This window comes from Anser anser, assembly GCF_964211835.1.
Source record: "Anser anser genome assembly, chromosome: 6".
Lineage (NCBI taxonomy): Eukaryota > Metazoa > Chordata > Aves > Anseriformes > Anatidae > Anser > Anser anser.
The window spans coordinates 26,124,292-26,138,423 of record NC_139726.1 but is presented as its reverse complement, the minus strand read 5'-3'; the positions used below and the strand labels follow the sequence as shown (position 1 = coordinate 26,138,423).

Sequence of the window (14,132 nt, the reverse complement as noted above, 5' to 3'; positions counted from 1 at the left end):
AATGCTGAATTGCACTGTAAAGAAGAAGCTATTGGTCACACTCACCTTCCTCTTTTTCAAGGCTACCATCAAAGAAATAGATGTGCTGGGTAGTGATCTCCAGCCTGCCAGGTATCACATCAATTACCGTAATGAGTTCACAGTCTTCAGACAATATTAGCTTTTCTTTCTGACTCTGCTCATCCTTCTCATCCCTACAAAAATACCACTAAGTGTTATGGGGTTGGGCAGATAATACAATTGCTGAGGTACTTGGCAAAAGCACAGTTCAGAAAAAAATCAAATTTGAAGTGCATTAAAAGTACATCATAAATGACTATATGAAGTTACTTTCATTAGCCGTCCTGAATGTTTCAAACTAGACTACTAGATATTTTTTAGCCTTGTTCTTCAGGCTTGCTATTTCAGTCTCAGGCTTAATGAACTTGACTCCCCTTGAAGTATCACTCCAAGTTAAAAAAAAAAAAAAAAAAAGCCATGTCTCTACATAGACACACAAGCATATGCACAACTTCATGCATCCAGTAACTGGAGTTACTGGAATGAAGCATTTGCCGTCTCCTTCTCCCTGACCTGTACACAAAGCAACATGAAGGAAATGCAGCAGGCCTTCTTCCTTGAATGAGAATCAGGGGACTCTCCATTAAATTAAAGCCAGTTAGGCAAATATCCACATTATACAGCTGGTGCCACATAGAACAGCTCTGGCACCTGCAGACGAGCTGGTTCCAGTCTGGTCTATGCCTTTGCAGGGTAGACCATTTCTTGAGAGTTATAACCAAGGTACATCATAGAAAGCCTCAACAACTCTGCAGCGTCAGACCAACCGTGGACAGTCAATCACTTATGAATCCTCACAAGCATCTTCTCTGTAATCTGAGTACTCCGTACTCAGAACTTCTTTTCCTTGAGTTTCTTTATGTATTGCTGTTTACAACAAGAAATCCAATAGCAGCTTTTCTAATGTTCACAATTATCACAGAGCCCTGAATTGGACTGTTAAGAACAGGCAAAGAGGGAAGTTTCGCATGCTAATTAACTCCAGAATTTGCTTCCCATTCCTTCCCACTTCCGAAGCACGGAAACAAATTTCAACTGTTCTGTGCCCCTGTACTTACATACTGGAACTGGCTGTTGTGTCTTCCTCTGGTAGTTCAAGTACATCATCTTCCAAGTCACTCACTTTCACCTGCTTTACCACTTCCAGAAGTAGAGACTCACTAGAGGGCTGTATCTGGTGCACACCTATTGTAATAGACACATCATCAGCTCAGATTTTTTTTTTTTTGCTACAGCATTTTTGGAAAGTTAAACTACTGAGTCTATCTTCTACTGCTGAATACTGTTTTTATCTGAGTAACAAGTAACTAGATTTCTTACTTAAGAAGTCTGTTGGGCAAGCAGAACACTTTAAAAATGCTCCTCCAATTACATTGAGATATATGTCAAATTAATTGGTAAAAGTACAGTTCAGAAAAGAATCAAATTTGAATGCCAAAGTATATCATAAATTATTATATATATTTATATATGTCTATTATCTCTCTCCCTCCTCTATGAATTTCACCTAACTATAAAAAGAATACAGAAACACCTCAGAAAAGCTTTAAACTGAACTCTAATAGGACATTTCCAGTAAAATATTTTGCAGTGTTTTGCCAAACACTCTTACAGCATGCAGGCTTCATGGAAATACACTTTGTGTCTTTTTTGCTAACTTGGGTTTACAAGACTGAGATTTAAATGACTGAGATTTATTTTATTTTATTTTGGTTTGCATCTTGATATCCAAGAACCCTAACTTAAAGAACAGATTACACCACTGCAACTCAGCTGTTTGGTACACTTTTAAAAAAGCAACAGTTCATACCTACACATTTTAATCAAATGTTTAAAGTTTTTAAAACAATACTGCCTACTTATTCTGATCTCATTGTTTATTTTTCTTGAAAAAATAAGACTACACAAGAAAGGTATATAACTGCTTATTTTAAAGCAAAGGAGTTCTTAATTATTTTTTCCTTCAGTAAAAATACACTCTTCAATGAGCAAGAGGAAATGAAGTACTCTTTCCAGTAGGAAGATGCTGTTTCAGGTCAAAGCACCTCTCTTATGTTACACATTTTACTATAGGAAAAATAAAGACAAATCATGATTTAAGTACCTACAATATACTGATTCTTAAATACACTGATCTATCAGTGAAGACTGAAGAAACCGTGTAAGCTAGTAAATATAGCAAAACATTACCTAAATTATCTCTCAGGTCACTAGCATCCTGATGAGAGTTGAAGTTGTAATTCTGCACTAGTTTTAGTCTCATACGTGAGAAGTTTTCCACATTTGAAAGTTTCCAGTGGATAGGATGCTGTTTCCTGTGAAAACATGAATATCCACAAAAATAGTTAAAAGGTTAAAAAACAACTACGAATGAATTAATTCCAAAAGAATACATATTTAGAAAAATCCTGAAGTCACCCACCCATCTGTAGACTGCAAAACACATAAGCGGTAAACTGCATCTTAACTGTGATTTGATATTGTGGCTCTGATCATCCTAAAGCATTTTGTAAGCAGTATTTAGTTCCTATTGACATGCAGCAAATTGTTTACACTTTCAGTTAATGACTATTAGAAGATTACAAAAAATCTCTATCCAGAACTCACCCAAAAGACAAGACAGGCAAACTGTAGTCTTTTAAATTGAAATTAGCTCTGTGCATAAAAATGGCAATTTTTTATTTGTCACTTGGCGAAAAAATCTAGTAACCAGGTAACCAGCTCAACATTGTACTTTAAACTTATCTTGATAATTAAAATACAGAAAACATTATCAAGCATGAATTCAATATTAACTTTACATCTCAAGAATGGCTATCCAAGTCAATTTGACAAGTTTCTAACCATACGAAATAGTAAGTTAATCATTGAGAAAATTCCTTTCAAGCATCATATACAGTTTGATTCAAAGAACTTTGCTCTTACATTTCTGACCAAGGGCCACGTTCAGAGAGCAAGTAAAGCTGGGCTGCTCTCCACTGTCTCAGGGTAGCTGTGTGCTGACTATTAAGTTGCTTTAGCATACTGTTGTACCGCAGATTTTCCTGTCGAGCCTTTCTGCTGAATGGTTCCACAAAATGCTCCTGAAAGACCATTAAAAATAAATCTAGCACTGAAATAACAGTTTTGCAATTTGCAAGAATGCTTGCAAATGAAGAATGAACAAAGAAGTTCAGCAATAGACATTTCTGAAAATTTAAGGTACTGCTTACAAGAGAAATTTTAAAAAGCTTAGTACTGGAAGAAATGGCACCAAACACTGACTTAAAGGCTTGAAGAGAGGGTTACCAATGCTGAATCCAAATGAAGGCAATTTTTTGTGATCAGAAAAGTGGTCACTAGGAAAAATCCAATTATGGTAAATAGGCTTTTTCTTTAAATTCTGGTATTCCAGAATGTGATTCATACTGTATTCTACCTACAGTTACTAGAATAAAGAAAAGCTTACTACATGAATCTTAAGGCAACATAGGGAAAACAAGAGAAATGTAACTTAGCTATGACATTTGCTGTAGTTTAACAGTAAATTCTAGCACTTGAATGGATTCTGAACCTTATAAGGACAGGTCACTTCAGTTTTTCCACACAGTAAGAACTGCTAATGGCTTTAAGTGTTTTCATTGAAGCAGGGTCAAATTTGCACCACTAACTCATCTCATAACAGGGAAGAGGTTTTAATAGCTAAGCATAATTCTAGGTTGCTGTACTATGGAGAAAGACCTACTGTCTTGGAATAACTCTGCTTATAGGTATGACGCTTAAATAGAAAGAATAGAACTAAAAAGCATATACTAGAAGCGTATATAGTCAGACTGCCCATAAAGTCTTCAGCAAAACAATCAGCATCCTTGCAGTAACTTGAATTTGGTCATCTTGGAATTCAATTTCTCCATCTTTTATGATGTGAATCCTGAGATGCAAGTTGCTCTTAGAAGAACTCAAAACCTTACCTGAAATTTAAGCTTACTTTCTCCTCTCTCCCGATCTCGTTTATGCATGTTCACCATAAACGCTTCATAACAATCTTTCCAATAAAGTGCCATCTGCTCATGACCATGTCTGAATGAATTCTCTTCATATTGCTTCATATTTGGAATAATCTGTTTCCACCAAAACAAAACAAAAAGCGCAACATGATTTCTGAATATGAATTCCTCTGCTGTAGTGTCCAAAATGAGGAGAAGATGCTACAAAAACAATCTACTACTTACATATTTATCAATGTAAACTTGCCACTCATCAGAGCGGCAGTATTCTTGAAAGTCCTCAAAGAAAGAGGGGCTGCCATTGGTAGGAGGCAAAGAAGGGAGATGCAAATTCATGAAGAGAAGTTCATAAATTTTGGATACCAGCGTCCGAACAAGGGGAATCAAAAATGAATACGTTTCTGTTTTCTCTTCTATTGATCTACTCAAGATGCCCTCCAGCTTCCCCAAGAGGTAGCATGCTTCAGGTTGGCTCTCTATTACTTTAGTCTGAAGAAGGGTGTTTAGTTTGGCTGCTGCCATAGCACAGACCTACACAGGAAAAACAACAAAAAATGAATGCAATCCTCAAAATAGTAATTTTGAGTACTTATCTTTTAGCACAGGAGAATGTACATATTCTTGTTGTATCTCAGATAGCCTGAGAGCACACATACATTGTATACGGGCACTGATCACTTATTCATCCTGTGATGACCAAAGCTGAGTCAGCTGCAACATGAGTCACTTAGCTGCATTAAGACAATCACATATCTAAACTAACAGTCCTGGCTTTTCTGAAGGGTTCATTATTCCAGACTCAGGTTTGTGTGCATTTATTCTATCTAAACCTGAAACCACTAAGTGTATTTTACTGTAAAAATGAAAAGTCACAATCCGGATTGCCATCTTACTGCCACTAGCACCTACATTGCCCCATCTTCAAACAGCCTGCCCTCTATCTTGTTCACATACTCAGGTTGTGCACATTGACAGGACTGCAGAGTAAGCTTGCAAAAGGCAAGACCTGATAAAACATTTGCATATACAAGGATGAAAGACTGCTATCAGTCTACTTGATGGCGTAAGCAGATCCCCCAAAACCACAACAGTTACACCAAATGAGCACGTTAAACACTGCCATTTGCAGGAATTTGCAACAAACCTGTAAGTTGTCTTGTGCAATGAATCCAAGGAGTAACTGGACTTGCACCTGTGAAAGCCAGGTTGCTTCTGGGCCAGCAGAGTACCAGACTGACAGGCTATCCATGAGAGTCACTAACTCCTCCAAGAGCTATTATAAAAGCGGAAGATTTTCATAAAGCAAAACAAGTCAGAAATAGTCAGCAAATACTCCAGCTGGAGATACAGTAATTTCAAAGAACTGACGAATTCACACTTGTAACTTACCCAAAACCATAAAATCTCAGAAGACTGCAGCTACACCAGTCATTTGAAAAAAATACTGGACTATAAAATATGGCTAGCCTTGCATGTTAACTCAAGTACCTCCCCAGTAAGGCCAAAAACAGCATATACATGCCTGTCTTCTACCTGTAACTTAACTGCAGGAAATTCCAATTCTTTAAAAATGTTGCAGATTCCAGGAACAGGATTACTACAACTGAAAAGGCATGCTTACCAATACTACAGATATCATACCAACTTGCAATTTATGGTTCAGTATTTATAGGTTTTTATTTCCTTCTTTTGTTTTGTCTTAGGCGATGTAAGTGTAACGCTAACATAGCTTACCAGCGACAGTAATGTGTATGGTACACTGAGAAAGAAAGCAAGGCTTCTTTCATGAATATCTGATTTAGTATAATGCTTGAATGCATAACTATCAGTATCTTAAATAAATTAGGAGGCACTCCTTTCTGTCAGTAGATTAGGCGACATCCAAGCTTTATTATGAAAGGAAGCTATTCCTAAGGTAAGTGACACATTTTACTACCTAGACATGTCTGTTCAGAACAAATATACCTTGATGAATTCCCTAATAAATTACTCAAATATTTGTTATTCCATTCTATTCTGTTAAGGCCCAAACTCATGTGAAGGCTTCTGCGACTGGCTGAAAGCTCTCTTGCTTAAAATACTACAGTGCTTTAAATTCTTCCCAGGCACAGTGGAAGGTAACTTATGAGAGTACTGTTATTTTCAATTCAGACTTGGCAATAAGCACAACTTCTATTTCTCCAAAGTTCAGATCTCATTTCTAATTAGATTTCACAAAGCTAGATCACAACTAAAAGCAAAACCTTTACCTAGAGCAGACTTTCTAAAAACAAACAAATGTAAGCTTTGTGATTAAGCTGTGTTTGTTTCTAAGCATACATGGTGGAAAACAGCTTAGCAATTACTCTGTTGTGATGACTCTTAACATTGCACTTTTAGAAACAAGTAACTAAGTTTAGAAACAAGTAGCTAAGTTTTTTTTTTTTCTTTTAGGCATTTATTATGACATAATTATGGCTTCCATATAATACTTCTCTTGCCTTAAGCCTCAAAAAATAGAAAAGCAATGACACTGCTCAGAAAGTACAAGAAGAAAACAAACATTGCTTCTAATACAAAAAAATGAAGCACACTATGGATCTCTAAAATTTACATCAAGAAGACAGGAAACAGAGCCGATAGACAAAGTTTCTTTATCTTATTACTTCCTGTGTTTGCTAGCCATTTTCTTCCTCAGAATTCATATTTCTGACTCCCTGGGTATGTAAAATAGAGCTATTTACAAATATATGCACAAAAACATGGTAAAACTCCAATATGGGTAAAAACCTAGCAGTGATATTCCTCACATTGCAATTGCAAGCAAGGTTTTGGACAGTGTTTTATTCAGGACACACACTGAGTCATACATTCTGATAACAGGTACCAAATTTTCTTAGACTACAAGTGACATTGTTATATTAGCTCCTATCAGATGTTTGTTAGTATGAAAAGACTTAGATTTTCAATAAAGAGTACCACTATAGACCTATTTAACTTGCAACAATAACAATATTCCCCATAGTATTTATAATGTTTTCTCATTAAGGAACAATCTAATTCATTTCACTATGAGCCCTCACTCCCTAATATCTAGTTTAAAAACATACACCTAGAAGAGATAACATTATCCAAGTTGACAACTTTTTAATTACTATCTCAGCCTATATACAGTATTTCCATTATGCAGTTACTGTACCTTTTCTGTCCACAAGTTTGAATTAACTAGTCCCTCTGCCTGCAGGAAATCTTGTACAATTAGTAAGAGCCGGAAGGCATTTTCAGCGTGCGTAGGGAGAGCTTTTGAATCTCTGTTATCAGTGACTGACCATTCTAACATCTTCTCCAGCAGGCTGCATATAAAACAAAATCCCAAAGTAATTATTACATGTTCCAAATATAAGTGGCTTTAAAAAAAATCCAATTAAGTATTTAATTGAATCTCACTCCACAGCTATAACTATCGTCTTCTTGATAAGCCAACCACGCAAAAGAGATTCTGAAAAGTGCATGAAGCCTGGGATACAGATTTTCAAAACCTTACAATCACATTACACTGCCAAATAGGTAGCAAAATATATTGACAACATATGAATATAGAGCAAAGAAAGTTGTATCTTGATAAGAAACATCCACTCCTTCCTAGCTTTAATAAAGACCCTTACTTTTTTCCCCTTTTCATCAAAAAAGTTACAGAACCTGTCCTTGTGCTGTACACTCACTTGAGTTTTATTTCATCAGACGGTCGCAACAACTCATTAGATATTCCCAGTTTGGTCAGTGCAGAAAATACTTGTCCTCTCTCAATCCAAGCATCATCATCAGATCTTTCAATGCCTTTCCAAATTATACACAGTAGGATGTCTGTAAGTAACTGTATCAGTTCATTATCACCTCCCTACAAAAGAAAAGAAATATTTGCAACCCTTCTAGTCCAAAAAACTTAATTCATCACAGTCCCTATGCTTGCATGTTTTGGCATTTCTGAGAACTGTGCAGTCTAAGGACTAACCACTAAATACATGAAAATGCAAATATATGAGGCACTGGCTTCCCAGAATCTGTAATACATACTGACTTGATTTCTGCATCATTACTTAAACCTAAATTTTAGCTACCCTTGATTTTTTCATAACAAGTCTGTATCATTTCGCCTTCGGAAGACAAACGGATGTTGAAATATTGAAGGTTTTTTGTTGTTTGCTTCTTATTCCCCTTCTCCCCCCTTGCCCAAGCTATTCCAGCCAGAGAATCAAAAAAGACACATTACATTAAAGATGCCTCTACTCACTGTAAGAGAGCTATATTGCTATTTCCCTTTGGAAGGTGAGAGGAAAAAAAGAGGACAATAATTATCCCATTAAGGAGACAATTAAAAAAGGAATTGCAGACATGTTGAGAAGTTAACCACACAGGGAAAGAATTACTTACTCCTTGGTTTTCAAATAAAGATAGATCAGCACCGAAGCCCACATCATTTATGACACCCAGATCTTTGTCAGACTGTCCAGAAAATGGTTTTGTGCTCTCTATAGGCGATGGTGTGCTGGGCAGACTATCTGTCATCTGATTCCCGTCAGCCAGCTCATAAGAGTCAACACTGGACAGATCTAAACTCAAATGTGAAGGATTACTGTGCCACAATTCTTCTTGGTCCTCTGACCTAAAAGACATCTCTCCTGTGGATGCATCTTCCAGAGGCATAGCAGAGAAATGAGCTGGGACATCCAAAGATTTGTTGTCTTCTAAACTCCACTGATCAAACAAACCATTAACAGATGCAAAGCCACCAGCTTTATCTCCCTCCATCTTATCAGCATGATGTCTCTGAAGACCGTCAGTAGGAGGCTTTCTTTCCTCCTCCTTTGAGGAATCAGCCCTGTTCTCTCTAAAGCCAATCCGGACCTCGGAGTTTTCTTTCAGGAACAGTCTAACCAAAGTGTCCTGCCAGCCCAGCTGCTGAGAAATCTGTTGTGCTGCATCCAATTGGGAATGTAAAAGGTGCAAAACCTAAGGATAGAAGATATTCCATACCCACACGTTAATTTTAGCTTGAAACTGCATTCATCCATCTTTTAGATTAGACATTTTAAAACCTTGTAACTTATTTTGCCTTTTTAGGATCTTGTAAAAGAACCACAATCAGTTAACAGAAAGCATAAGTGCCACCAAATAAATAAATCACTCTTCTCACTAGAAATGTATACATTTAAAAAAAAAAATCTCAGGAATAAGAGGAAAAAAACTATCAAGGCATATCAGTAAGTCTTCATATTTCAGTCACTCTTCTGCAGTAGTTCCTGGAAAAGGCAGTTATCACAACAAATAGCTGTATGCAGCCACTAGTCTACAAAACAAATAAAATAAAACTAGCATGTGAAATATGCTTGATTATAAACTATTAGATAACAATGAAGAAAACTACAATAAACTACAATATTAATAGCTTACTGATAGCGTAAATTTGGCATACTTTGAGAAACTTTGGCAGACAATACAGTGCCTCACAGCTACATTCAGTACCGCTAATTTCAGTGACACAAGCCAGAGAGCTCAGTTAAGGAAAGAGTTACTGCTTTTTCACTCTCTCTTCCCTGCACCCACAACTGCTCTTTTGAACCATACGTTCTATCAAAGTAACACATTAGGAATACAAACAAAACGGTTTGTGATCTTATGCATCCTTTGAGAAAACTCAGTAATTCAAGCAATCCAATACCTCTAAACCCTAAAAACATGCTATTTGAGAATCTTTATAGAGGCTTTGTGGTTTGCTTCCTTTTTTTTAAAAAAAAAAGTTGTTTGTTTGTTTTTTTAAAGGATTTGAATACACTAAGTTCAACATCAAGTGACAGACTGGCTTCATTCCTAACATCATAAATTATTGCTAAAGAAAGCAGCAACAGCAGCAAACAATACAGCCATCACATCCAAATAAATAAAATACCACACTATACAACTTATGGACTTAACAGTATTCCATTTTTAAAGATGACAACTAACCTTTCTACAGATGACCACTCTCACATTTATATCTGATTTATGTGCCAGATGCACTACAGCTATGAGATCTTTACAATTCACAACAGGATCTGTAGGGGAGAGAGAAGAATATATGTATATCAAAGTATACCATGCAAGTGAACGTAAGAGCTAACTGTTAAAAATAGCTTTGGAGGTCACCTCTGTTTCCTTTACTATCCCTGGATGTAAACTTCAGGAAACTAACAACTGAGGCTATTGTGGACTGCAAATACAACAGATCTGTAAGATAATAGCTGTCCTTCCTTAGCAAAAACCAAACATGTTTGCCTCTGAGCAACAGGAGCTTACTAATAGTAGACATAACACTTCCCAATTACCTGCATACAGAACTTGGTTAAGAAGGTTTTTTATGAGAGAAACAGGAACTGGTGATTCATTCAGAAGGAGTCCCAGTCCAGAGTATCCCACTTCTCTGAGTCTCATACGGTGCTTACTGCGTTCATAAACTTTAGTACATTTCAGCATCTCTTCCACAATCTGCACGAAAAAGTACACACAAATGCAATATAAACAGAAGGGAACATCCAGACCTCTTGAACTTAATTGTGAATGACATAATACGCTTTTCCATAGCTTACAAAATAAATTTTAAAAACAAACTCAAACAGCACAGACTGATTTTTAAACTTCTTATGCTTGACATCAAGAGAACACTAATTCCATTGTGACTATGGCAGTAAGCAATAATATCTAGCTAACTTACCAGAAGAAAGAATTAAACTTGAATAACTAGCATCTTTCCAGGTGCATGCACTTCTGCAGCCAGACCATTGGAAAATACAGATTCATGTCCCATTGATTAATTTATGAACATATCATTCAATCTATTACCTTGAACACAAGTTCTCTAAGCCGGTCAGAGTATCTTTGATGCAGTAACAAAGCGTAAAGAATATCAGCATTTCCTGGTTCAAAAAGCAGTAAAAAAAGCTGGTCTGGGGTTGGGCTGGAATGAAGTAGGCTGAAGAGAATATCCAGAATTCCACAGAGCTGCAAAATTAAGAACATTGAATTAATCCACAATTCATGCAGACTTCATCCTGTGCTTGGGGGAAATTTTCCCAGCTTTTAAATTTCACCCTTCACTTGTTATACAACGTACCTTTTGTCTGCTCATTGTTACTACATTTAAAATTAGGGTTGTTTTTGGACTTTTCTGTATATACAGAGCACTTTATCAAACTGCAATCAGAACTACAAAGCAAATTCAACTACTGATAATATCTACAAAATAGCAACCCATATCACTACAACAACTGATCCGTTAAAGTCCAATTCATTTGGTTTTGTAATCTAAGAGAACTTTTCTAATGGCAGTATTACACATCGTGCTTTTCTGCCCCTCACCTGCAGAGCACTCTTGTCAAGATTCTAGTGTGTGTCTATATATAACCTGCCTCAGCTACATCTAACCATAACCATATACCAAGTAACACTATGCTTGTGGTCTTGTCCCTACTTTTTAAACACAAAAAATAAAAGATTTCTAAACAGAACAGTACAGAATATCCCAAGTTGGAAGGGGTCCACAAGGATCATTGAGACCAACTCCTAAACATCATTAAACAAAACCAAGTCACTTAAAGTACTAATTTATGTCATAATGGATACCTGTTCCTCTTCACTGGTGGCAGCTATGTATCCTATGATGCTCTGTATTTCTTCATGTGTTCCACCTTTGCTTAGGAAATATTTGATCAGTCCATAAAGGGATGTCCGTATTGTTCTCAGGTCATCAGGAGCCAAATCACTGTCTTTACAGCCACTCCTACACACCAACAGACAAGAAAAGCAACTCAAGCAAGTGCTCCATGATTCAGTAATAGCTATTTGGTTGTGCTGGTTTGGAATTTTTCGTGTACCTTGATATTACGGCACAAGCTGTTTCTACTGAAATAAGGCAACTGAGCAACAATAAGTAATAGCAGATGAGTCTTAACAAGCCGATTAAAAAGCCCTGAAATGTAGACTTCTGATCTGAATACAGGTCAGGTCTTCAGCTTCCTACGTCGCACCCTCTAGCCAATCTTCCCCAATTACATAATTATATTCATAAGCAGATATAAATTGTTGCAAGTCTGTCACCAAGATTGAAATCTAAATTTCCAAATTCCTAAAAATAAAAGTCTACTTCAAATGCTAGAAGTACATAAAAGAACCAAGTGTCTTAAAACAATGGACATCCTCTCTTTTCATAAAGGCCATCATCTACGACTTAATTTGCATTGTTGACAACAAGTCCTTTAATTTAATAATTTTAATTACTTTTCCAAGCCATTTCCAGTATCATTGGCATAAATTTTATATAATCCCATCATAAAAGTCAAGGATTAGTAATAAGTAAAGCGGAAAAACATTTTTTCAAAACAATTTTGAAAATGAAATGAACCACTAAAAGCCAGACTGTAGCTTTCTTTTCTCACTAGGACAAGCGGGGGAATAGGGTCAAAGACATGGACATGACACAACAGCTACACACAACAAAGGAGGAGGAGTTAGAAGAGATAAAACTCATACCCATAATAAACCCTGAGTGTGTCTAGAAGAAATTGTACTCCATACTTCTTTCTGAAGAGCCTTCTGCTGTCTTTGATGATTGTAGAAAGATATTGTATATGCCCTACAATATAAAGCTTCCTGTTAGAACCTGGATAAAGATTTATGTCAAGTGAGAAGTTCTGTGTCTTTGTGCAGTTACCCAAGTCCAAGATCTCACCAATTCTGAAGGGGAAGTCCCCACTGTTCCAGATGCTGAAGTCAAAAAGTAAGTATTGATACATCTGTTGCAAAAGCTGCATGTTCTTTTCTACTGAGACTTGCTCTATCAACAGCTGTACAGCCATCAGTACGTTCACATCCATTAAGTTGCTTGGCACCTTTCAAAATAACACCATGTTTTAATACTCAGAAAATGAAGAGTTTCTTAAGATACACTTTTTTTTAATTTAACCTTTTTTTTTAAAAAAAAAAGAAGATTTTCTCTTCTATAGCAAGTCTGCATTTATTAAAGCAATAAAATACATGCAAACCAGTCTAGTTTGAAAAAAAACATACAATACAGTATCTATAACCAAAAAAAGCAGAACAGGAAATAAAGACAAAACACCATGTTTCACTTTGTAGACCAAGATCAACTCCTTATATCTTCTTGGTTTCAGAAATATGAGAAAGAAGAGCATAGATTAAGTAAATCTTTGAGAGAAGCCTTGCACCCTGTACAAATTAAGAATGTTTCAAAGTAATTAGGACTTCATTCATAACACTCATTACTACGGGTTGTTTCTCAGACTTGCTCACTTTCTGTAACAAGGCTCCTAGGGTGGCAACTCCATGGGAGTGAATCAGATTTTCTTGATTAACATGATGCCTCTGAATAAAGTGTTTTATCACCAAGATGAAAGTTGCAACAACATTCTTCTCCAGCCGTGCTTCTGCAAAACAGAACAGTAGCAAAAGCCTCATGGTTGATTGTTGGACAGTGGGGGAAAAGTAAGATGAAGTGTTTATATTCGTCACTATTTCCTGAACTCCCTAACTCCTGATGCATTATTTCCATAGCTGTAGGCTGTCTTTAGACTTTTTTCCAATGAAGAATCAGTCTTTCCTTGCCCCTCCAGAACAAAGTGACCCAGTTGCTTCATCTATCTGGCTGTAGCATAGACAAACAGACTTCTCTCGTTTCAGTTACAGACTTTTGCATATGCTGCAGTTATTCTTCCTCTGTAGTTGCAAAGTCACACTTTCTAGACATATATCAAAATTGGGGGGGAATATACTGGTATAGATATTTATTCCACCACTTCAAATTCAAAACAAAAATGTTGTTTCCCTTGCACACCTGGGTTTCCAGGGTTTTCTGACAAAAGTTAATTTCCATTTTATATTAGTAGAGGATTTTTTTTTCTTTTGTTTTAAATCTATTGTTAAAGCTTCCTTTTAATTTTCTTGATTTGCCTCTGTGGACATTTTCCTAAGAAAATGAAAGTTTAACCGAAGTCTACACAGCACTGTTCTGATACTGCAAAGTTTTTGTGTGGCTGCCTGACCCAGCGTTCATGTTGC

The 14,132-nt window shown here is 36.4% G+C and overlaps 1 protein-coding gene across 11 annotated transcripts in view; it reads right to left on the bottom strand.

Moving 5' to 3' along the window:
* Positions 1-14,132, bottom strand: part of NBEAL1 (neurobeachin like 1) — an 86,105-nt gene that overhangs the window by 25,944 nt on the left and 46,029 nt on the right. For all 11 annotated transcript variants that reach the window (XR_014586373.1, XM_083842772.1, XM_083842771.1 and 8 more), the window contains 17 exons: positions 13,368-13,501; positions 12,787-12,946; positions 12,588-12,690; positions 11,682-11,838; positions 10,902-11,060; positions 10,388-10,547; positions 10,029-10,117; positions 8,457-9,035; positions 7,748-7,923; positions 7,225-7,378; positions 5,191-5,319; positions 4,272-4,577; positions 4,011-4,160; positions 2,986-3,143; positions 2,251-2,375; positions 1,119-1,245; positions 46-194 (listed from right to left, as the gene is read on the bottom strand). Coding sequence is in view for 10 of the 11 variants with exons in the window: in XM_083842772.1 (XP_083698898.1) it covers positions 46-194; positions 1,119-1,245; positions 2,251-2,375; positions 2,986-3,143; positions 4,011-4,160; positions 4,272-4,577; positions 5,191-5,319; positions 7,225-7,378; positions 7,748-7,923; positions 8,457-9,035; positions 10,029-10,117; positions 10,388-10,547; positions 10,902-11,060; positions 11,682-11,838; positions 12,588-12,690; positions 12,787-12,946; positions 13,368-13,501 (3,015 nt within the window). In the remaining variant the exon portion in view is untranslated. The remainder of the gene's footprint in view (positions 1-45; positions 195-1,118; positions 1,246-2,250; positions 2,376-2,985; positions 3,144-4,010; positions 4,161-4,271; positions 4,578-5,190; positions 5,320-7,224; positions 7,379-7,747; positions 7,924-8,456; positions 9,036-10,028; positions 10,118-10,387; positions 10,548-10,901; positions 11,061-11,681; positions 11,839-12,587; positions 12,691-12,786; positions 12,947-13,367; positions 13,502-14,132) is intronic.